This window comes from Chrysoperla carnea, chromosome 5 (assembly GCF_905475395.1).
Source record: "Chrysoperla carnea chromosome 5, inChrCarn1.1, whole genome shotgun sequence".
In the NCBI taxonomy this organism is placed as follows: Eukaryota; Metazoa; Arthropoda; class Insecta; order Neuroptera; family Chrysopidae; genus Chrysoperla; species Chrysoperla carnea.
In genome coordinates this window covers 71499650-71523872 of record NC_058341.1, presented here as the reverse complement: position 1 = coordinate 71523872, position 24223 = coordinate 71499650, and the positions used below count along the sequence as shown (strand labels likewise).

The following is a 24223-nucleotide window of genomic DNA, read 5'->3' as shown; positions in this document are numbered from 1 at the left end:
ATACTGCTGCTGCTGATGTTACAACAGATTCAGATTTGTCAAACCCTATCTCTAGTTCTTCAAAACAAGATCAGATAACGATGTCGAAATCTTCCGTTAACAAACATCTACCGTTAACAACTGTAGCATTCAACTTCTACGTTGTCGCCAATGGGTACTAGCGAGATAAGTACTAACAATTCTCATACTGATCAAAAAATTATTTATAATAGGTAATTGCCTTTTAAACGCCAGAGGTCAATCGAAAGTAGTTTTGGAGAAATATACGCATATTGTTACGTAACTCAATTGGTCCAAGGAAGATGCTGCTACCACCAGCCTGAATATTTTATAAGGAAAGACTTGGAGAATCCTTGAGGATGAATACGAAGTCTACCAAAATAAATACTGATATACTGCTATTGATATTTCGTATGATTTGTTTTAATTCGATATGTTAGAATATATTATACAAAGTTAGAACTGGTATTGAAATTTGCTTAGTGTTTTAACGATGTTACAATCGTTACAGTTGTATAATTACTGTATCTTCAAGTTGAATAATTACTGTATGATTCTAATCATTTAGCGCTGACTTTAAATATAAAACTTTTAGGTCAAAATATTAAGTATTGTGACGTAAATATTAAATATTAATTTTGCTGACGCTAAACAATCAAAATAATATTTATTTATAATTACTAAATTAGGTTATTTAAATTATTAAAGTATTATTACTTAAAACTAATAATATAATTGATTTATGCAGTTTTTAGGATGTTTTTCGCCCTGACCTGATCCAGGCTACTACAATATACTTCTACTAATGACAAAACTAAAAGAATTAATAATGCGATAATGTACATGATCTGTAAAGGCAATCAGCCTTTTTCATTACCTAAAAATGAAGGTTTCAAGAATCTTTTGAAAGTTACAGCACCTCACTACAGGATTCCTAGCAGATCCTCTGTGACACGCTGGTTAGATGAAAAGTATGATGCATTATCAACAGTTATGAAAAACAAATTATACTGTGTAGAAAATCTTACATTACATTACAAGTGATATTTGGTCAGATTTACAAATAAGAAATTACTGATATTAGGTGTAACTGCTCATGTCGGCATCGAAATTGAATTTTGTTCCGTAACTTTGGGCGTGTACCACTTAGATGAAAGACATAGGGTTGGGCAAAAAATATCGATATATCAAAATATCGATATTTTTTCAGAAAAATATCGATATAAACTAGCGATATTTTTTCCCGCGATATATCAATTTTCGATATTTATTTTCAGATATCAAAATCGATATATTTTTAAATGGTTTAATTTCTTTGCTTCAAACAGTCAAACACAAACAAAAATTACACTCTATGACTTGCTTGTCTAAGTCTAATGACAATAATGTAATGACATTGCTTGTTGGTTTGGTTGGTATCACTGCTCTCAGCACTGGACTGACTGACTGACTGACTCAGTCAGACTGAGTGACTGCATAGTGCATTGGCATTCTGCTTTCTGCATTTTAGAGTGTTGTGTGTTGGTACGAACGTTGTTAAGTTTTGTTTTGTTCATCTTCATTTGATTTTGTTGTAGGGTCACGTGTAAACTAAGCGTAGCTCATGGTTACTTGTTCTGTGTCCTGGTATTTATGTTAAAAGTTAAACGTTTTACATTATGTCTGCTGTATGGAAGTTCTTTAAAAAAAGTTCGAACAAAGAACCTGTTTCTTGCAACTTGTGCGGTAAAACATATAAAACTTGTGGAAACACTACAAATTTAGCAACACATTTAAAAACGAAGCACCATTTTGCTTATTTACAAATGGTAGACATACAAAAACAAAATTCATCGAAAGAAACCGAAAAGTCTAGCAATGCGGATAAAGATGTTGCGTCGGCAAACTTTGATGACACCAGTGTTGATGTAAGTTTCAATATCCAAACTAAAATTGCAATAGTTAGAAACTTTGTAAATAGGTTATGATTTGTAATTATTTTTTTTCTGTTGACTATTGTCAGGTTACTTTATCAATACCAAGTACATCTAATGACGATTCCCATTCCCAAATACAAGAGATAAGCGAAAATTCTACACATTCTCCAAAAACCCATTTCTTCAAACAACCCGCGAAAAAAAGGAAGCCAATGCAAGAAATACAACCTACATTACTAAGCTGTCTTGAGAGAAGTTCAAGCTTTGAAGGTAGTATTATCTGAGTGTCACTGTTTTTAAAAATATATACTTTTATCTTAGTTTTGATAAAATAACATTCATTCATACATTCCGATAAACACAGTGATTCACAACAAATTTCAGTGATGTTCCTCAATCAATTTGTAAATATATCGATAGTTTAGATGTGAATGTGACTTTTTTATATTTGTGTTTTAAAACTATTTTTTTCTTAGATAATGTTGTAAATGTCAATTATATTAAATGATATTACTTAAGACAATTTTTATATTTCAGAAGGTGGACAAAAACATAGTGAAATTACACAAGCATTAACTTGATATGCATTAAATGATATGCAAGGACAATTTACCACTGTCATGCGTTGAAAAAAAGGGACTACAAAAATTTATTCGCACAGTTTGCCCTCTCTATAAACTGCCTTCAAGAAAAAAGGTTGTCTCTAAATAACTTTTGTTCTTATTTATATTTTTAGTATTTAATTGTAATCAAATAATTGATACTTTTTACATTCAGGTAACTCACTTAATAGAAAACAGATACAATACTACAAAGGAGGTCATAATAAAAAGGTTGAAAGAGATAAATTTTTTATGTTTCACAAGTGACATACTTACAATTACTAATTCTACAAGAAGTTTCTTAGTATTGACGGTTCACTTTATTGACATCGTAGACGGATCGCCTGTCATTCAGAGCCTGAACTTATGCGCCCAAAAACTTTCTCAGGTATATTTGATGTACTTTACAATTATTACATTTTACTGTGTACAAATATACTTTTAGGGTCATACTGGACAGTACATTCAAGAACGTTGGAAAGAAATATGCGAAGAGTTTGAAATTGACAAAACTAAAATTGTATCAATTACCACTGATGGTGGCGCAAATATAGTATCAGCGGTACGATTGTTTTTAGGTGATAATCATCGGATTCCCTGCATGGCTCATGTTTTAAACCTTGTTGTTGATGGAGTACTTAAAGAAATTAAAGAATTTTCAGCACTTACCGATCACGTCAAAACCATTGTGACGTTCTTTAAGCAGTCAGTCAATGCTATGGACCAATTACGAGCCGAACAAGAATCATGTGGAAAAAAAGAAGGTGAGGTGTGGACATTGATACAAGCTGTCAGCACTAGATGGAATTCTTGCTTTGACATGCTAGAGAGATTCGATAAACTGTCTGTACTAGTAGCTAAAATTTTAGCCACAAAAAGCCAAACTAATAAAAATACACCAGATATGATTCCATCGTCGCAACTTAATGTGATACGAGATTTTATTGCTATTCTTGGCCCTTTCAAAGAAGCCACTGAGTAAATAAGTGGTGCGAGTTATGTCATCTCAAGCTTAGCCATTCCTCTTATTAATTTAGTTACCCAAGTTACAGATCAAGCAACTCCATCAACCTCTTTAGGGTTGATTGTAAAAAAGGCTTTACTCAAAAAAGTTGAAGACAAACTGGCTCCTTTAGAAAGAAATCCTTTCCTCTCAGTAGCTACTGTTTTGGATCCTCGGTTCAAGCGCATCCACTTTACCTCGCCAATTGTTGTGTCAAATGCTATATCCAAAATTAGTGCTGAGATTCATGCAGAACATCGGCGTAGAGGATAACGTTCTCCGGATAAAAATCCTGATCCAGCAGCATCAGAACAAGCTAGTGAGTCCTGTATCTGGTCCAGACATGAGAAATTATTAAATTTGAGCATAGCTTCGTCAGGGTCAGAGGTTCCAAGCAGTAGCTGTGTCCCCAATGAACTGAAGCAGTATTTAGATCAACCACTTTTAGAAAGAAAATCTGATCCAATCAAGTTCTGGGTAAATTGTCAACATTTCACGCCGGTTCTATCGGATATTGCTCTAAAATATTTGATTTGTCAAGCATCTTCAGTGACATCTGAAAGGGTAGCTTCAGTGGTAAATTTGGCTGTGCCAAATGATAGGAGCAGATTAACAGGAGAACACATCAAACAAAGAGTGCTCCTGATGTCAATATCAGACAAATACTGGTTTGAATAATGCTTTTTTTTATTTTGTTTGTTTTTTTTTTTAAGTCGAGCAGTTCGAAAAATTTTTTTTAAATAATAAAACTTATGTTGAAACAGCCAGATGTGTATTTATTTGCTTTAAAATTTCGATAATTTTGATAATTTTTTATTAATAATTGCAAATTGCGCAAAAAATATCGAAATATCGATATTTCTTGGGTGATATATATTGATATATTTGAATGCATTGCACAGATGCTCACTAAAACATGTGAAGAGTGGGGATTTAATACGGATAGAGTCACAGTAATAGTAACAGATACTGCTGCATATATAATGAAGACTGTCGAAATTGCATTTGGGTAAAAAAAGCATATCCCATGCTTTGCGCATACACTTAATTTAGTTGCTCAACATATTTTGGGAATTCCTGAATTACAACTAATAATAACGAAAGTAAAAAAAATTGTCTCCTTTTTTTAAAAATAAGTTGTGTGGCAAGCGATGAGTTCATGCCATTAGTGCACTGCATGATATCAAAACTTAAAAACCTAATAATTGAAGAACCTTAAATCAGGGAAGAACATAAACGCACTCTTACCGAGATTACCAGTGAATGGGCGCTATCGAACACGTATCATCATTGGCTATTGCTACAATATTGGACCCCAGGTTAAAAAAATTTCATTTTGAAGATATGTTGGCCTGCGCAAATGCCGTTAGTACAATTAAAGAAATAAATTAAAAAACTCAGCAGGATGAATTATGTACTAACTATTACGGAATCTGACTCGGACAATTCCGAAAAAATTAGTCTTTCATCGGATAATAGTCTCTGGAGCGACCATCATAAACTGGTCCAGCGGAATTGAAAGACAAATAAAACAGACGAAAGCTTTTCTGATGAGTTATCTCTTTATTTGAGAGCTCCAGTTAGTAGATTTAACGAAAACCCAATAGGAGTGTGGATAGATTACAAAGTACAGTTCCCAAAGTTATATAATGTAGCATTTAAATATTTAACATTGGTAACTAGCTCTGTTCCATCTGAGCTCTGTTTCTGCCCTCTGTTGTACTCATATTAACCTGAACCCTGTCTTATAATCACATATTATAGACTAGTTAAATACAAATATATTTGTACGATATACCGCAAAGTATCTAGATAGAATACTAGATATATTATAGCGACAAAAATATCGAAATTTTTTTATATGAACATCCCTAGTCTCAATGGGAGAGGAAAGATAAGTCGAGCTAGGATATATCAGGATATCAATGAAATTATCAACGCTATCACAAAAAAAAAAAGAACAAACACAACCATGGATGTGAACATATATGAAACGATAGTTCAAGAAAGGAGACAAATTTAAGATACTTGGGATAGCTAAAAATTTTCAAGTAGATTGATAATGATTTCAAGTAGTAATGATATAAGTATATTTAAGGCAATTGTGTATATATTCTCATATTATTTTTCGAACTCAAGGATAAGTTAAAAATCTAAGAACTATCATCAATAATCAATATTTTGATAGCGAAGACGGGTACACATGGTCCCCCCCGTAGGCTACCCGGGGCCGTAGCAATTATATCCATGACAGCATGTGATTTAGGGAAGAGCGAATATGTCCCAGTAATTCGTCAGTGCTGAGTAATTTGGAAAGCAAAGTAATTCGGCAGTGCTAAATGATCGATAATCCAAATTGCTTTGACTATACCCTCTAATTCTGCTAGTCGGGATCCGATAAATATACAAAAATACTAATACAAAAAGACCAAAATAAATTGTACAGAACAATTTTCGACAAATAAAAAGTTATAAGTGAAAAAAAATTTTAGAAATTCAAACTATTGGAACACAAACAGCTTCGAAAAGAATACGAAAAATTAAAAGTACGGGATTTATGAACAACAAATTAAAATAATAATTTGGGAGTTAAAGAAAAACAACTAAAAAATAAAATATCTACTGCAAGAAAAATTGGAAAGAACAAATTCATCAAGTATTTCAGTTTTTTATTCGTTGAACATATAGTACAATGAAAATAAATATCTAAAAGGAAAAAACTAATGCATCTTTGAAATTTTCTACAGTTTTTTCTGGAATTTTTTTTTGTTTTTGTTTTTCTAGAATGTTTTACAAAACCACTAGTTGAAAATAACCTGAAAGAAATTAGTACACTTTTTTTTATAGCTTTGGAGAAAATGGACACCAAAGTCCATTCTTAAGTTGCATACTTACGGGTTAACAGTGATGTTTACGAAAGAATGCTTCAAATAAAAGTAAGGAGGAGTGGGGTAAGTTCGTAAATGGGGCAAGTGCATATACTGGTTATTTTTATTGTAATATAAACGAAAATACCCTACCATTTATTTACAAATGTACTATAAGTTAGTAATAACTATTCAACATAGATGTCACTCGCGAACAGCCTTGTTTTTCCCGCTTAAATCAACTAGTCACTTGAAAAATACAGATCTAACTTGGAGGTTATCCTAAACGTGCCATTATTTTCAGTGAAATTATACATTTTGAATTCTTATTTTTACGTTTCTACAAAAAATACTGATGTAAGTTTATATTAAATAAACCATTTTAAGTATATCTTTTAAAATTTATTTTTTAAAGCGTAGTCTGATGTTGCCCCGTAAATATTATTACATGGGGTATGTGCAGACCATCACAATGGGGTAAGTGCGTGCTAGTATGACTTGCAGAATAGCATGCGACTCTGTACTTTGAAATACTTATCACAATTTATTTTTCGCACTAAATTCTTTATGAAAGGTTTCATATGGATAATTTCTTTTTCTTTTTTTTAAGCATGGTTCGTGACTACGTCAGAAAAACTTTCAGAGGGGATTATTCCAAAGAATCACTTGAAGAAGCTATTGAAGAGGTGAAAGCAGGACGCATAAATGCTTAAAAGCTAGCAAAAAGTACACCATACCACTAAATACTATTTTAGATTATTTAAAAGGACGACGTGGAATAAAATCAAAATCATTTGGCAGAAGCATGATTTTGCCATATCAATCGAAGATGAACAACAGCTTGCATCTGGGTTACTAAAAATGTAAAAGTATGGATTTGGTTTATCCAGAAAGGAGGTTCTACAGCTTGTTGGACAGTACGTTAAAAAAAATATCATTAAAACTCCATTTAAGAACGGTATTCCCGGTGAAGATTGGTTTCTTAGCTTGTCAAAGAGGAATAATTTATCTTGGAAGAAACCGCAAAGCGTAGAAATCGCTCGTAAAAAAAGTTGTAATCCATTCACAATTGATGAATATTTCTCGTTGTTGTACACCACTATTAAATATTTAGAATTGGAAAGTATACCATCGAGAATTTGGAACTTGGATCAAACCAGTTTCTGCACAGATTCTTTCAAAACAAAAGTAGTTGGAGGTAAAAAAGTGCCGTGTACTCGTACTGTAAGTGCTCCTGGTAGGGATGACATTACGGTTTTATTGACTGCGTCTGCATCTGCAGACAAGGTCCCGCCATTGATAGTTTTTAAAGGTAAGAATATTTGGGATCAATGGCATGCCCCAGAAGGTACTGGCTACTCTGGAACTACATATGCGGCAGCTACAAATGGTTGGATGGAGGCGGAAGTTTTTGAAAATTACTTTGAGAAAAGTTTCTTAAGAGCTATTGGCACTACCCGTCCTGTTTTATTAATTTACGATGGGCATTCGACTCACATAAGCATTAGGTTGATAGAGATGGCTTCTCAACAAAATGTAACAATTCTCAAACTGCCTCCTCATACCAGCCATGTGCTACAGCCTTTGGGTATAAGTGTTTTTAAGCCGTTAAAAACAACATGGGATCAGGAATTGGTAAAGTGGCAAAGAAAACATGTCGGAGTGAGGCTACCAAAGAAAGAATTTTCAAGAATAATCGGAGAAATTTGAAGTGATTTAAATACTGGAATTATAAAAAATGGTTTCCAAAAAGCTGGAATTTATCCATTTTCGCGAAATGTAGTTCCAGATTCTATGTACAGCGCTATTTCCCTTAAAAAGTTCAAGGAAACAAAAACAGCACAAAAAGATACATACACATCCACCTATCATATTAGATACTATTTCAGTCGAAGGTATACAAGACAAGTTTTTGATCAATTTGATGAACTACCGAATGAAATTTTGATATTTAAAGAAACTTCACCTACAAAACAGATTCAATCTCCAACAATCATAGAACCAGGTCTTTCATGCTCGTCAGTTATTCATCAAGAAACTGTATCTTTCGAAGATCTTCTTTTAGATTGTATAAAAACAAATCCGCCACATGTGGTTAATAAAAGAAAAAAAGTTGCAAGTGGCGCGGAAGTGATCACAGCGGGAGAGGTAAAGAGTAGGATAATTAATGAAAAGAAGAAACAAAAAAATATACCTCTAAAACCAGCTATTATTACAACTAACAATGATAATTTTTGCTCAATCTGTAAGTGCGAATACCGGTACTATATTAATAAGAATGACTGGATTCAATGTGTATCATGCATGCATGCAGTGGGTCTGTGGAATTTGCAATAAAGGATCAAAGAAGTGGCAATATCAATGTGAATGATGTCTAGATTCAGATTAATTATATGTTTAGATTCGTAATAATATGTAATAATATTTCAAAATAATAAAATTGTTCTTTATAATAAATATATCAACATTTTAAACATGATTTCATATCACTGTATTCCCATTTAAAGTGCACTTGCATCTTTAAAAGTTCATAAATCTAAAACTAAACAAGATAACTTCATGGAATAAAAAACATTTTTTAACAGGTTTGTTAAATATTCTGCTCTTGCCTCGTTGCTTATCAAACAAGGTTTGAAAGTATTTTAAGCCTTGGTTACGCTCTTGCCCCAGTTGTCGGGGAAAGTGCAGAGTATGAGCTTATTAAAGATGAAATTCTCGAGTGTCTCCAATTATCATTGGTCCAAAATTACTTCGAATTCAACAACAAATTCTTCCATCAAAAAAATGGTTTGGCTATGGGTAGTCCCTTGAGTCCCTTACTTGCAGTAATATACATGTCTTCTTTGGAAAAAAGGATATTATTGTCACCTCAGGCAAAACAGCACGTCATCCTTTGGTTCCGATACGTGGATGATATTTTTCTTTGTTTCGACGGATCGGATCGACAAATGAACACTTTCTTGGATCATATAAATTCTTTTGACCCCAAATTAAATTTCACCTTAGAAAAGGAATTAAACAAGTCCTTAAACTTTTTGGATCTTAAATTAAGCAGGGTAGATGACCATTTTGAGTTTGATATCTACAGAAAACCCACGTACACAGATACCACCATTCCAGTGGATTCTCTCCACCCACGTGCCCACAAAATGGCTGCTTTTAATTCAATGATCCATAGAGCTTTAAATATCCCACTAAGTGATAAAAATTTGGCAAAAGAATTTACGACAATAAAAAGCATCGCTGCAAGTAATGGATTTGAAGATTACGTAATAGATTCTCTCATTAAGAAGAAATTGAACAACTTTACAAAAAGCACTTTGTACAATCCAGGTACTAAAATACAACAAGGCTATAAAACCATCTCCTTTTATGGGAACATATCCCATAAAATTGGAAAAAATTTTAAATCGCATGGAGTTAATATAGCTTTTAAACCTCCTGTAAAGTTGTCTAATTTCTTATTGAACAACAAGTCAAAATCTGGTATCTACAAGTTAACCTGCGAAGATTGCTGGGGAGTATACTTGGGGCAGACTGGACGAAATTTTGAAGTGAGAAAAAGGGAACATTTAAGATCGTATCGAAACAATACTGATGATTCTACATTTGCAAAGCACCTAGTGGATTCAGGGCATAAACCTATAGACACGATGGAAATTCTACATTTTGCCCAAGGTACAAGAATGAATCTACTAGAGGCTTTGGAAATCCATAAACATACCAGGGATGGTTTCGAAGTTTTGAACGATCAAATGTTTCTAACGGGTTCAACTTTATTTTCACAATTATAGAAATTAGTTCCTTCTAGTCAAACTGACATTAGTTCATAATTGTTTATTAACTTATTTTTTAACCTTTTAACGGTTTTCTGAAAAAGAAACAAATTTTAGTTTAGAAACAAAGTTGAAATGTACATAAACAAAATATTTTGACAGACAAAATTTTTAAATAAAGTGGATTTTAAGCAAATAAAATGTGTTTAATTAATGTTAATAACTTCCACAAATTAACGCTCTAAAACTTAAATTAAACAAGTTTCCAACTTGACGCAAATGATTTCTGGTATCCCGAAAAATAGCAAATCACATTATGTTATGGTGATAAAGCTAAAAATGTTCTTCTCTCACTTCCTTGTAAATTCAATACGAAGTCGTCAAACTAGCGGATCCATTATTAGTGGCGGCACATAATGGATCATCAGCTAACCGCTTATTTATTAAAGTAATAATTCTCATACGAAATTCCTAGTCGACACTGGTGCGGACATCTCTGTTGTCTCTATTCTTTGGTTAGAGCATCAAAGTTCGAATCGTTTTAATTCCTAATTTAATTTTTTCATGAACCAATGTTGTTCAACTTGTTTCTTAACTTTTTCTAATTTTCTTGTATTCATTTTTCATCGTTTAATAAAATAGTAAGTTTATGCATATTACCGCCGAGTTTTTTTGTGTTTACGTATTAAATATCTACAAAGCGTTTAAAGCGTTTATTTAATTAAATCTCGAAGCTATCTAAGTTTAATTTAGGTGAAGTGTGCTTAAACTAAAACCACCGTCCCTTTTCCTTACCAACTCTTGATTTTTCCGGTGGTAAGTTTTAACATCAATTCATATTCATATGCTGATGATACTGTTATCAAATGTGCGGGCAAATCCTGGGCTGAAGTTGAGGGTAATTTAAATAGATATCTAGACAATATTGGAAACTGGTTACGAGACAATTACTTGTCTCTACACGTTGACAAAACAACATACATAACATTTGGTTGCAATAGTAATAGCATTCCTGCTGTTTTTATATCAATTTGTAATAAAAAAATAAAAAGAGTTAACAGTTGTAAATACCTAGGGGTAATCTTTGACTGTCATGCAAGATGGAATAGTCATCATCACAGTATAGTCATCAATAGTCATCACAGACCTCATTAAAAATATAAATTTTTCTTATTTTTATTTCACAAATTAAAATGGACCCTTGGTAAAAAAACACTAAAAATAATATACCACACTCTGTTTGAAAGTATAATAAACTATGGTATAATTGCGTGGGGAGGATGTTATAAAAATGTGTTAACTAAAGTAGCTAGTATACAAAATAAACTAATTGAAATAATTAAAGACAGAAATTACGAGAATCCCATACCAACAGTTAAAGATACTTTTATCATCGAGTCTATCTGTTATCATTATAATACATGCAGAGAGTTTTATATAAACTATTAAGGCAAAACTAGAACTAAGCCAATAATCCAACCGAAAATTAACAAAAGCATAGCCTCTAAAAACTCATATGTGGTAGCGGTAAAAAATTATAATTTATTACCAAACATATTTAAATCTTTACACCTTAATAAAAAATTAATAAGAAAAAAAATAATGAATTGGAAGATGGGTAAATATAATGAACTATGTTAGTATTGAATAAGTGCAATATAGAATGTAGTAACTCTTTTTGCTATATAATGTACATTGATATGATATCTGCTATTTATATCTTTTATATAAGAAGTTACAATTACGAAATCCTATAATCTCTTCTTTTTCTTCAGCAATTGGTATCTTTAAATATACTTTTTTGCCTATCTATTTTAGGGGGACAGGACATAATTATAAATGTAATATAATAATAATAATAATAATTAGCCACTGGACCCACTAAGTGGGTATGGGCCTCTCCTCCATTTTTAAGGAAAAGTAATTTTAAATTTTTTTATGTTTTTAGATTGCTGGCAAGATTTTTATGGCATTTTTCCACGCATGTCTGTCCCTTGCAAATCTGGTCCACTCGTTACCAGCATAGCGTTTAAATTCGTCCATCCATCTTATATTCTGCCTTCCTTGCCTTCTTTTGCAGTAATTAGGTGTCCAATATATTAGTTTTTTAGTCCAAAAAAACTAAAAAAACTAAAATGTAATATACTTAAGTTAAAACTAAACCAGGCCTATGCACAGATGATTAATTTTCATCTCTATAGGTGCATACTATATATGTGTATTTGAGTGTTATATGTATGTATACTATCCTGGCAATAAATAAAAAATAAAAAAATAAATTAACATCGTTTAATCAGCACATTGGTGAGTGTTTTCTATTTTCATTTCATTCTATCAAAATCATTAATTTCAATAATGCGAAAATTCGTAAAATACGTAACACCTTATATTAAACTCGAAATAGCAAAAAACGAATCCGCTGGTTCATAATCCACTTCCGATGCTTTAGGTATTTGCTTCTGGTTTTCAAATTATCAATGATTTTTGATAGCTTCTAGCCACGACGTGGCATATGACAATCATGCAATATGTCATCTATGCGATCACATAATTACCTAAAACATCATTTTTGCAAGTAATTGGAATCCAAAAATAGGAAAATAAGGCTAGGTTTTAAAAATTAATTAGGATTTGAAATCGCCGAAGATGTTATGAAACTGTTAAACTACAACAGGATAAATGCAAGCTTTTTAACTGACTTTCAACAGGGCTATTAAATTGATTTCCACTATTGAATCATATTACCACGGCGTAATTTCATAGTTATTAATAGCGTTACAAATTATGTCCAACTCTCTTCGTTTTCAAGCTATAATTGAAGCAATGAAACTGGGCTTTTTCTGTCCGTGCTCAAAAAAAGCAAATATGAATTCAATACTACTTTGTGATTTTATTATGTTTAGGTGTTAATAACATAACAATAAAAGTAGTAGGCTGTGAAAATGAATTGACATTTAAAGTCACCAAGGATATTTTAATAATAATCAAGCTCGATATAAATTAATCTAGTAATACCGTAATTCTTCTATCAATGCAAAACGATTGTCGTTTCATAAGCTTGTTCAACATAGTTTTCAGGAACACAAACTAAAAGTGTAAGATTTTTTAAATACATATAAAATGTTTGTTACGTTTAAGTCTAATACTTGAAAATGGCACCAGGCCATTGTGACTAATTAAAAAAAAATTATTTGCTACTAGTTTGTAAACAAAAATTGAAAACATCACGCTGTTTCAATATTAGCCATCACATTTCTATATATAATTGAGATTCTGATTCACATAACTTAGGAAAAGAGTCCCATAATTCGTAGATGATGTAGGTGCCAATCATCAATATACCAATGCTATAATATCTCAACGGATCAATTCATAAAATCTACATATATAGACCGATCACTTAAGACCAAAAAAGGCCGTTTTATGGTAACTTGGTAACTTTTGGGGACAGGATAAAAACTAAAAAAAAAGGAGGGTTTTGCCATCTAGTTTAAAACCATAATGAGGCGCATGCTAAAGAGGAGAGGGAAAAGTGTTTTATAATAATATATATACATGAAAAATAGGTTTTTGGCCGATATCTCGAAAACTGTTATATTTACGGAAAATATTTCAGATAAAAATTGTAGGGAATTTATTTTCTACAAAAAAGCAAGAGAGCATAATTTCGATTTTCCGAACGGCTTGTCAGGAAAAGTGGAACAAAACTCATTTTATATACAGAATGTTTTTATTATAAAGTTTACGAAAAGGTTTAGGTACATTTAAATTTATCATAGGTACCATGATATTGTTGTTTTATAAGCAGTCTTTTCTTGAATGTAAAATAATACATGTTTGTTTAATGAATTCTAATAAAATATATTAATAAGAGATCCACAGTTTTCTCAACATGGTAGCAGAGCGTAGTTAATTGTTGAAGATTTTTAAGAGTTGAAACAATATTATTATAAAAAGGTTTGAAATGGCATGTGTAATAAAAGTGAAATCTGTATACCGCTTTTTTATGGTTCGGGCTATTTCCATTGAAAAATTCGAATGCTTAAATTTTTTAAGTATAAAAAGTTTAAGTGATTGAACGAAAAGTTAATGAAAAAGATGATAATCCAAAATGGGGAGAAAAGAAAAAAATGTCAAAGCCACAAACTATATTTATAGTGCAATAACAAATAAACAGTTGCGATATATTCATTCGGCCTGGATTCGATATAATTGCTAAATTTGATAATATGTATTTCATCAAAACTTCTACGTCATTACAAATTGTACGAAGTTACAGAATTACCCTAATCTAGATTTGTTTTTCGATGATTCTGAAAAGTGTGTGAATGATCTTATACAAGGTGGTGCAAGTCCCTGAAGAAGAAAAACTGAACTACATGTTAATAGCATTACCATCAAATTACAGTCATATTCGTGATTTAATAGATGTTTTACCAGAAAAAGGCAAAACTGTTGATTATTTGATAAGCAAACTGAAATCGAAATTTTTCGAAAAGAAAATGATTGTGAAGACAATAAATCAACAAAAAAATTAAACGCATTTAAAATTGAAGCCAACAAATCGATTCCACAAAGGAATACCTGCTTTGTTTGTGGTAACCCAGGTCACATAAAAAGATTGTTGTTGTGGCAGTGGGCAAGTGAATTATCGTGGCAGTTTTCACAATAATTATTGTGGTCATGGATTTGGTAGACACCATGGACGTAGAGTAAACAATTTGTTAAGTGAAATTCGTATTTTGAAAAATATCTAAGTGCCCCAACAAAATGTGAAAATAAATTTCAATAAAAATTATATTTTCTTTTTTTGTCATCAGAAAATGGTGCGCAAGTACAAACCCAAGGCCGATAGACGTAGTATAGATGAAGAAAGGATCAAGACCGCCATATCCTGTGTTAAGGAGCTGAGAAAAGCTTGAAAAGCAGCTGAGAATTATGGTATCAAACATGCAACTTTACAACATCGTGTTGCAAAGTTAAGAATAGATTACGAGCAAAACCAAACGTCATTTTCTAATTTGTACGGGTCAAAGTATACTGTTGCACAAGTATTTACTGCCAAGCAAGAAAAGTCTTTTCAGAATATTTATTGACTTGCAGCAAGATGCATTATACGTTATTTTTGCAGCAATTTTTAACATTAGCATTTGAATATGCAGAATTTTTGGGATGTAAATATTCAGATTCATGGAAAAAAAATAAACGTGTCGGGAAAGATTGGGCAGCAGGATTTAGAAACAGGAATCGGTAGATGAGCCTGAGACAGCCGGTAAACACAAGCGCCGCAAGAAGTTTTGCTTATAATAAGACCGCTGTTGCTGAAATTTTTAATAATTGTGAAAATGTAATGTTACGCTATAAATTCACACCTGACTAATCCAGTCAAATTAGTCCATAAAATATAAGTAAGGTTACAAAAATTCCCATAGAGCTAAAAATTGGTATGATTGTTCAGAATACTATTATAAATGAATTGTGAAAAGTCCCCATCAATTCCCCTTGTGCAAAAATTTTTATTGAGGGGGGAAGATTGCAAAAATAGACTTTTCGCGTTTTTCAGCAAAACGATGAGTTTCACAGCAAAAATAGTTGAGGCAAAATCATAAATAATCCGATTCTCTACCAAAAGTGTCTTTACACCGTTTTTCAAAAATATTGCCATTTTCGTGATATAGCGGTTCAAAGAATTGAACAAATTATTTTTTTCGTAGTACATTTTTGAACCGTTATACGAGTAAAAATATGACGACTTATTTTTGATGAACCAACTTCTTCTTGGCGCTGTCTTTTCACAGCATCAATGCTACTTTTTCGCGTATAATTTTTTCGACACTGCACATGAATTTTTACAGATGTCTTTCAGGTACTCCGAAAATTCACCACCTCTTTCAATACTTACGACTAACAGTATTTTGTGGAGTATGAGACCTTTGAAACGAGGCAGGTATACGACCATCACCACGCTGACAATTGAATGGAAGACAGATGTGGCTTAGGCTATGCTACTAAATAGGGACGGATTTTTTGACGTTGATATATTTTCTAAAAATTTTAAAATTTATATGTATAAGATATAGGGACTCATATTTTTATTCGTATAACGGTTCAAAAATGTATATAAAGGTGCATATTACGAATAAAATAATTTTATGCTATATCACGAAAATGGCAGCACTTATGAAAAAAGGTACAGAGACACATTTTGTAGCAAATTGAATGATCTACAATTTTTGTCTGAACTATTTTTGCTGTTTAACTCACAGTTTTGCTGAAAAACGCGAAAAACCTATTTTTGCAAACTTCCTCCCTCAATAAAATTTTTTGCACAAGGGAGATTGATGGGGACTTTTCACAATTCATTTATAATAGTATTCTGAACATTCATACCAATTTTTAGGCATTAACACAGTCTTATCAACGCCTAAAGTTTTGGCTGAAAAACACAAAGGCAAGTTGGACAAATTGTGTCAGCTGAACGTGGAGAACTTGAAACATTTTGTGATACAGTGAAGCAACAGATGGAGCTCCTCATGGCAGTCTTGGTTTGGCCAACACAAGCGTTGGATGATAGCTGAACTATACATACAACTTATTCAACGCCAAACTTCGTGCACTAAAAACAACCCGATTCTAATTATTTGTGATAACCACGAGTTATATATTTCTATTGAAGCTGTCAACTATTCTCGTAAGAATAGGATTATCTATCTGTCTTTGCCACCACGTACTGTTACGATGTAACCTTTCGTCGTGTGAAACAGCCTTTATATCGATCACCTTGTAGTAAAAACCTGCCTTCACATAGTTACTTAGTAACTTTTTAGTTGATAGTCAAAAAATTCTAGGTTTTTTTTTTTAAATAAAATTGGTGGGAGATAATTTGTTTAGATTTGGAGACAAAAAAAAATAGGGCTCCTTCTTCTTCTCGTTTTGGCTGGCTCGCGGACAGGTTTGGAATTTTAGCTGGAAAGTTGACTATAGTTGAATATGCGGGACCCCGCGTTTGAACACCGGCGGTCACAATGGATAGCTTGTAATATTATATAGTGTAATGTACGGTAAATAGAATGGGCGTTTTAAAGGTAATGTGCTTTTTCTCATTTGTTTGGTTTTGCTCGTGTATGTTGCTAATTCATTCAACATCGAGATAATTTTTGTTAAATAATTTTCAAGACAAGAGATAACCTAGGATCCAAGGATGACTTAAACGCATTTCTTTTTATGGATATTGTCGAAAAACGACGTCCATGTTATGTATACAATTTGATTGAATATAATATGTTTATTCACAGTTAAAACAGTTTTGTAAATTATGTTGGGTGTTATTTGTGGCAATTATTCTTCGTGAGATGTTGAAACAATCATCGATGCCGAGTTGAAATAATGGTATCCGTCGAGATCCTATTTCTTTTAGTATTGCAATAATTTTGTATCGTTTTAACTAATATTTTAGTCGAGGTTCCTTTATTTGAATACTCGTGTAAGATATAATTTATATTATGTTCTCCCCTAGCGTGGACATTGCTATATAAGTATAATTCATTTCGTGTACGTCCATGTTGTAGTTGAAATTTAAGTAAATTAAACGTGGTGAGTTTTTAGGATTTATTTGGGGTACGCCCCATGTTGTAGTTCAAATTCACGTTGGTTTAAACATGTTAAGTTTCGGTTTGCAGATTTAAAGATAGTTGTTTAAGTTAGTTGATATTTTGTTCAAGTACACGTTATCGCTACTAAAGAAATTGTTTATAGATTTAACGATAGTTGTTTAAGTTTGTTGATATTTTGTTCAAGTACACGTTATCGCTACTAAAGTAATTGTTTATAGATTTAAAGATAGTTGTAGATAGTTGTTTAAGTTTGTTTATATATATATATATATTAATAATTTATTTCTAGTAACGGCATGTACTTCAACAAAATATCAACAAATTTAAACAAAAATCTTCGAGTATATAAACAATTTTTTTAGTAGCGATAACGTGTACTTGAACAAAATATCAACAAACTTAAACAACTATCTTTAAATCTCTGCGTTAATATTTTTTTTTATAACATATGGTAGCAGAGAAAAATATGCATCAGTTTGAGTAACGTCGTCTCGAATAGGGTTGTTATTATTAGGCACATATTTATATTTTGTTTATTCTCGAATTTAGCTAATGCTTTTTCTTTTTTTATGAGGTACATTGCAAAAAGTTGGAGAATATCACCCATATCAATAGTAACACAAGAATTAGTTAGAGGAGTCAACGAGATATAGTCAATCAGCCAACGTTAGCATCGATGGGGAACCACGGAGATCAGCAACTGCAACAACATTATTAGTGGTTACTCAAAAATTGGACACGCTTGTGGATTCGTAACCAGCTGACTGCAAACGTCTCACAACAAACCAGCAACGTTTCTAAGATGAGTATTAAACATAATTGTTCTTCTAATCTTGAAAATTCTTTAATTCGCGACTTATCTACTCGGGTTCCAATATTAAATATCCTTATTTCGACTTCGATAGTAAATTTTTGTATTGAAGTTATTGAAGTCGATGACTTAATAACCTTAAATATTCTTAAACAGAAGATGATCTTAAAGTTTCTAACGTCAAAGATGTCGCCTGACTCTAGACAATTATGGGCTTCATTTATTATACAGGATTTGTCGTGGGTCGTTATTAGGCAAAGACTTTTGGCATTGTTATTTTCATCTGAGCTTCACCAATTAGTTGACAAAAATATCCGTAGAAAACAGAGTTCAAATGAAAAATCTTTTTCCTTCGCTTCCGATATTCGGAGATATGCAAAGATACTGTGTCCTAAGTTTAGTCCCATAGAAGTTTTTGAGATTATCTTTTCGCATTTAAATCATACAACCTTTGACCTTCTAAAACTGTACCCTCAACCAAATAGCTATGATGAATTAGAAAAGCTCTCCGTTAAGGTTGAAGAAATTCAATCTCGCGTTAGAGATCTGTCTCAAAATTCTGAGCAATCAATTTTAAGTCCGTCCGTTTGTAATCCGTTAGGTCATGTCCAGATTGAAGGGAATGGTGTGCCAAAGGTCGAAACATTTTTACGGTCGACCACAGATTCGTCTGCTTTACATGCCAAATCGGCTACGTGCAGCCCCCATGGGTGCACCGTTACAAGTTTAAACCCATATACGTCTCCTAACAGAAATTCGGTTGTTGACGGAAACGCCCCTCCGGCTATGTGTAGCGTTCAATGCTGCACCTTAACGGGACATAATTGCCCAAATAGGGTTTCGAGCATAGTTTCGGCCCAGACGACGAACGTAAATTCGGTCTATGGATCTGGCAACGGTCATTCTTGTGATCAAGGTAATCCACAATGTTTGGCTTCGAGTATCAACAAATGTAATTCAAAGGCAAATTATAGTTATAATTCGCGCCGACCAGGACATCTTCAAAGTCCGGTACCGGCAAATAACCTATATTCAAATAATCGTCGGGTAGTCATTTGCAGCTACTGTAAATTAAGAGACCCCCACATTTCAGAATGCCGTAGAAGAAGATACAATACTTCTCGTTATTCGAATCCTGGCGTATCTACCCAGAATCCTCCCATCGCAAACCAAAATGATGCAACCTTGAATAGCAATTTTTCTATTGCCAGCTCCAATACACCGAATCCAAAAAAACTCAGGTAGCACTTTAAATTTAATTTCTTCAAGATGTCTTCAAAAAATTGTTGATCCTCATAGAATAAAGATTCAAGTAACTAAAATCGAAGCGTATTTGCCTGGCGCCTTGTCCTTAAAGCTGAACAAGTTTTGTCTTTTACATTTTAAACTAAATTCGTATTCATGGACTGCAAAATTCTTTATTACCGAATTTTTACCATACGAGGTCATAATTGGTGCCAATACACTGTCTACATGCGGAATTTTGTTAGATTTTTCAATTTCACGCGTCAAGTTCTCATTTAATCTTGCGGTATCCATTCCGTTTGTAAAACAAAAGTTTCTTCAAAGCTCAATTGCGGTCATTACGGAGTTTAAGGCTGAATTAAACGAGTTCCAAAGAAAACGGCTTAACAATATTATAAGTAGTTATCCTATGGTTCTAACCAAAACTCCGGGACGAGTCAGAAATTATGAGTACAAAATTATTCTAAAAGATTTCGAACCGGTTAGGAAAGGTCCATACTATTTACCTCCAGACAAGCTACCTTTATTGGAAGAACATATAAATGAATTAGTCGATTCTGGTATATTATTCCCATGTCAGAGTCCCTACGCCTCACCAGTATTCTTTGTAGCTAAACAATCGGGTGGTGTTAGGCTGTGTGATGATTATCGATTTTTAAATACCAAAATTCAATTCGATCCTTTCAGCGCATGTAAAATGAATACTATTTTTAACAGTTTAGGATCCGCAAAGTACTTTTCAGTTTTTGACCTGAACCAATCGTTTTACCACATTCCGTTAAGCCAGGACTCGCGTCACATTACAGCAATCATTACGCAAGTAGGCCAGTATGCGTTCTCAGTTTTGCCCTTTGGTTTGGTAAATTCCGCTCAAGGTTTACATAGATATCTAGTCAGGGAATTCGCACAGTTTAGAAAAGAGCAATTTTTTTTTGCAATATTATGATGACTTAATCATCTATAGTTCGTCCTTGGATCAACATTTATCTCAAATCGATAGGGTTTTGTTAAGATTTAAAGAATTAAACCTAACAGTGAATCCGGATAAAGTTAAACTTTGCATGACTCGCCTAAAACTCCTGGGCCATATCGTTTCAAATCAAGGTCGAGTTCCTGATCCGGATAAATGCGCGGCAATTGTAAATTTATCATTTCCTAAAAAACTAAAAGATTTACAAAAGTTTATTGGGATGTGTGCCTTCTACTCCAAATTTATTCCAAATTTTAGCACAATAATTGCATCCTTGAACGCGCTGAATTACATTACGAATCTTTTGAAAAGTTAAAAAGGCATTAATTTCGCCCCCGTTATTGAGGTTTCCTGATTTTAAAAGAAAATTTATATTGACCACGGAAGCTAGTTCCAAAGGTATTGCTGGCATGTTAAGCCAAGAATTTGACGATGGCAGGCATCCAATAGAATTTTTTTTCTAGGAGACTCCAAAACGCAGAATTTAGGTATTGTGCGCATGAACTTGAACTGTTGGCAGTCGTAAAATCATTTTCTCATTTCAAAGATTATCTTTTGGAGAGAGAATTCGTCCTTGAAAGTGACGCAAGGTCATTAATTTGGATTTTCAAACAACCACAAGCGTTCAATAAACTTTCGCGCTGGATTCTCCAGATGTCACGTTTAACTTTACCCCGATTCGCGTTCGTGGGCAAGACAATTTTGTGAGTGACGCTCTGTCACGATTGTTTGATGTTTGTGATAAGAATGTTAAAGAGGGAAGTATTTCAGAATCTGACCCAGTGGCTTTGTTAAATACGTTAGTTCATTCTACCCCCCAAGGGTATTTATCAGTACGCGAAGCTCAAAGGCTTTCAGAATATTGTAGTTCCGTTTACGCTGACCTCAAGTTAGGCAAAAATGTTAAAAACTTTTTTATTCGCGATGGTTTACTTTGTCGTTTCGTCGGAAAAAATCGTAACAAAAGAATCGTGTTACCACATACGATGTTGAATTTTGTTCTGGAATATTTTCACTCTACCATGCACCATGGAACGTTAAAAACGTATAGAGATATAGCTAAGCGCTTCTGGGCTCCAGAATTATTTAAGAGTGTAAAAACTTTCGTGAGTGAGTGTAGAGTATGTGCGTCTTCAAAATCGTCGAACTCAAGTAGTGCCCCAAATCTGGCTTTAATACCTCCAAATGAAGTTTGGTCCCATTTGTATGTAGATTATATTGGTCCCCTAATTACATCTACTGATTCGTCCCGTTTTATTTTAGTGATTGTTGACGGATTTTCCAAATATGTTGTCGCAAAAGCTACCCGCAGATCAACGGCGGAAATGACTACAAAAGTATTAAGAGACACCTTCTTACAACATGGTTTTCCAAAGTTATGGATATCAGACAACGAATCGGCTTTTAGATCACAGAAGCTTGCAGACTTTTTAATGGTTCATGGAGTAAAAGCCATTTATACATCAAATTACAATCCTAAAAGCAACCTCAGTGAACGTAATAACCAAAATATCAAAACAAATTGACTGGATAAATAAACTATTGACCAGTACAGACGTCTATTGTTGTGCTTCAAAAAGTTATTATTTTATTACTTATTTTTGTTACCTATAATATAATCATTATATAACAATCAAAAAATATATATCTAATTAATTAGTGCTTACCTGTGTGACTATAATAATAGTGTTTTTTCAACAACTATGTATTCACTAGGTGAGTACAAACACAAAACAAAAGTGAATTATTTAATTTAAAATTTAAAAATAATAATATATTCAAAATAGTAGGAGAGCTGGCAAGAATTTTTGGGTAGGTATTTGAGGCAAGCTGAAAACTTGTCCTGTACCTCTCCTATTATACCCCAACATGAAACTGCAGACCTGGCAGGTGAGTAGCGGGACTAAATCATCCCCCAAATTTTTACAATTATTTTTTTTTTTATCCAAAAATATATTTGAGGCAATTTGAAATTTTTATATGTTGCCAGACGCGTCCAAACATATTTTGCAAAAAAAATATAAAAAATGTATTTGAGGCAACTTGATATTTTAATAGAGTATTATTTATAACTAAAAAATAAGACTCTCAAAAAGACAGATCATTTCAGTGGGACTTTCTACCTGCCAGGTGATCTAACAAATTTTGTATGGGTGCGAGTGCGGAGCGCTATAGACAAACTGTAGAGTGAGAGAGAGCGTTTATCGGCAACTGTCTGCGTTCTTGCTGCTGCGTTACTATTGGCTCTGGCGAGGTCATGCGACTTACTATAGCCATGTGGTTTTTAATATGGATCATCTTCAAAGCGATGACCTTAACATTTTTATGGAGTATGGCACTGGGAACTCTAAAAGGTACATCAATGTAACAAAGTTACACATGGAATTAGGGCCATCTTTATGTGCAAGTTTACCTGGTTTTCATGCATTAACAGGATGCGATTATAATCCATCATTTTTCCTAAAAGGAAAAATAAGACCATATAAAATATTGATAAAAAATCTAAATTATCAAAAAGCTTTGACAGATCTTGGAGTTGCACATATTACCGGATTACGTGATGAAATTTTGCCAATTTTGGAAGCATTTATTTGTGAAATTTATGGATATAAAAATATAAATGCAGCACGGTTTCAAAAATTTTGTGTAACTTACAAAGCAAACACTGAAGATGAACCTTTCAAAAAAACTTTAAAAAATTGTGATCCCTCTGCTTTACCTCCGTGCAAAGCTGAATTGCAACAACATCTTTTAAGAACGTAATATATAACAAAGAAATGCATATTTGCGATTCCCCAGCTCTTTGACACCGAATAGGAACGGATGGACACTTCATGAGGATACGCTACATTTCCACTGGTTCGACGGAGATTATATGCCGCAATCAGTATTCGACGCTATTGTTCATGAAAACAATAAACAAAATAATATTGGAAATAATACTGCAGGTGCATATACATATTTTTTTTATAACTGCTGCATTTTAATTTCTATGGGTTATTTTATAAATCCATATATATTACTTTTCGCAGATAATGCAGAGGTATCCGAATTAGACACAGATGAATCTAAAGTTGATTCTGATAGCTCTCATGAAGGAGCATCTACAGAAGAAGATAGCTCTGATGAAGGAGCATCTACAGAAGAAAAATGACAATTTCTTTCTGATATGACAGGGAATTAATTACATTGGTATTTGTATACTCATAATAATTCTGCAGCTGTATTATATTATAAGTATATAATTTTTCTATTTCAATAAATCTTATTTTGTAATTTAATATTTTTGTAATCATTACTTTATAAGATCACCTGGCAGGTAGAAAGTCCCGGCGAAAAGTTACTCCAACATTTCGACTGAAAACCGCATGGCTATAGTAAGTCGCGTGACCTCGCCAGAGCCAATAGTAACGCAGCAAG

The 24223-nt window shown here is 32.9% G+C and overlaps 1 protein-coding gene across 1 annotated transcript; it reads left to right on the top strand.

Moving 5' to 3' along the window:
• Positions 1 to 1805: 1805 nt before the first annotated feature.
• Positions 1806 to 23957, top strand: LOC123301386 (zinc finger BED domain-containing protein 4-like). The gene is made up of 5 exons (XM_044884123.1): positions 1806 to 1907; positions 2694 to 2906; positions 2964 to 3496; positions 20320 to 20525; positions 23836 to 23957. Exons 1-5 carry the CDS (start codon positions 1806 to 1808, stop codon positions 23955 to 23957), a joined length of 1176 nt encoding a protein of 391 aa, XP_044740058.1.
• The last annotated feature ends 266 nt before the right edge of the window (positions 23958 to 24223 follow it).

Excerpts from the sequence above, each read along its gene's own strand:
- LOC123301386 (XM_044884123.1), top strand. The coding sequence starts at position 1,806 with ATGGTAGACATACAAAAACAAAATTCATCGAAAGAAACCGAAAAGTCT. Across the intron at positions 3,497-20,319 it reads CCTTTCAAAGAAGCCACTGA|GAAAGGTCCATACTATTTAC; the intron begins GTAAATAAGTGG and ends CGAACCGGTTAG. Across the intron at positions 20,526-23,835 it reads ATTCGATCCTTTCAGCGCAT|ATAATGCAGAGGTATCCGAA; the intron begins GTAAAATGAATA and ends TACTTTTCGCAG.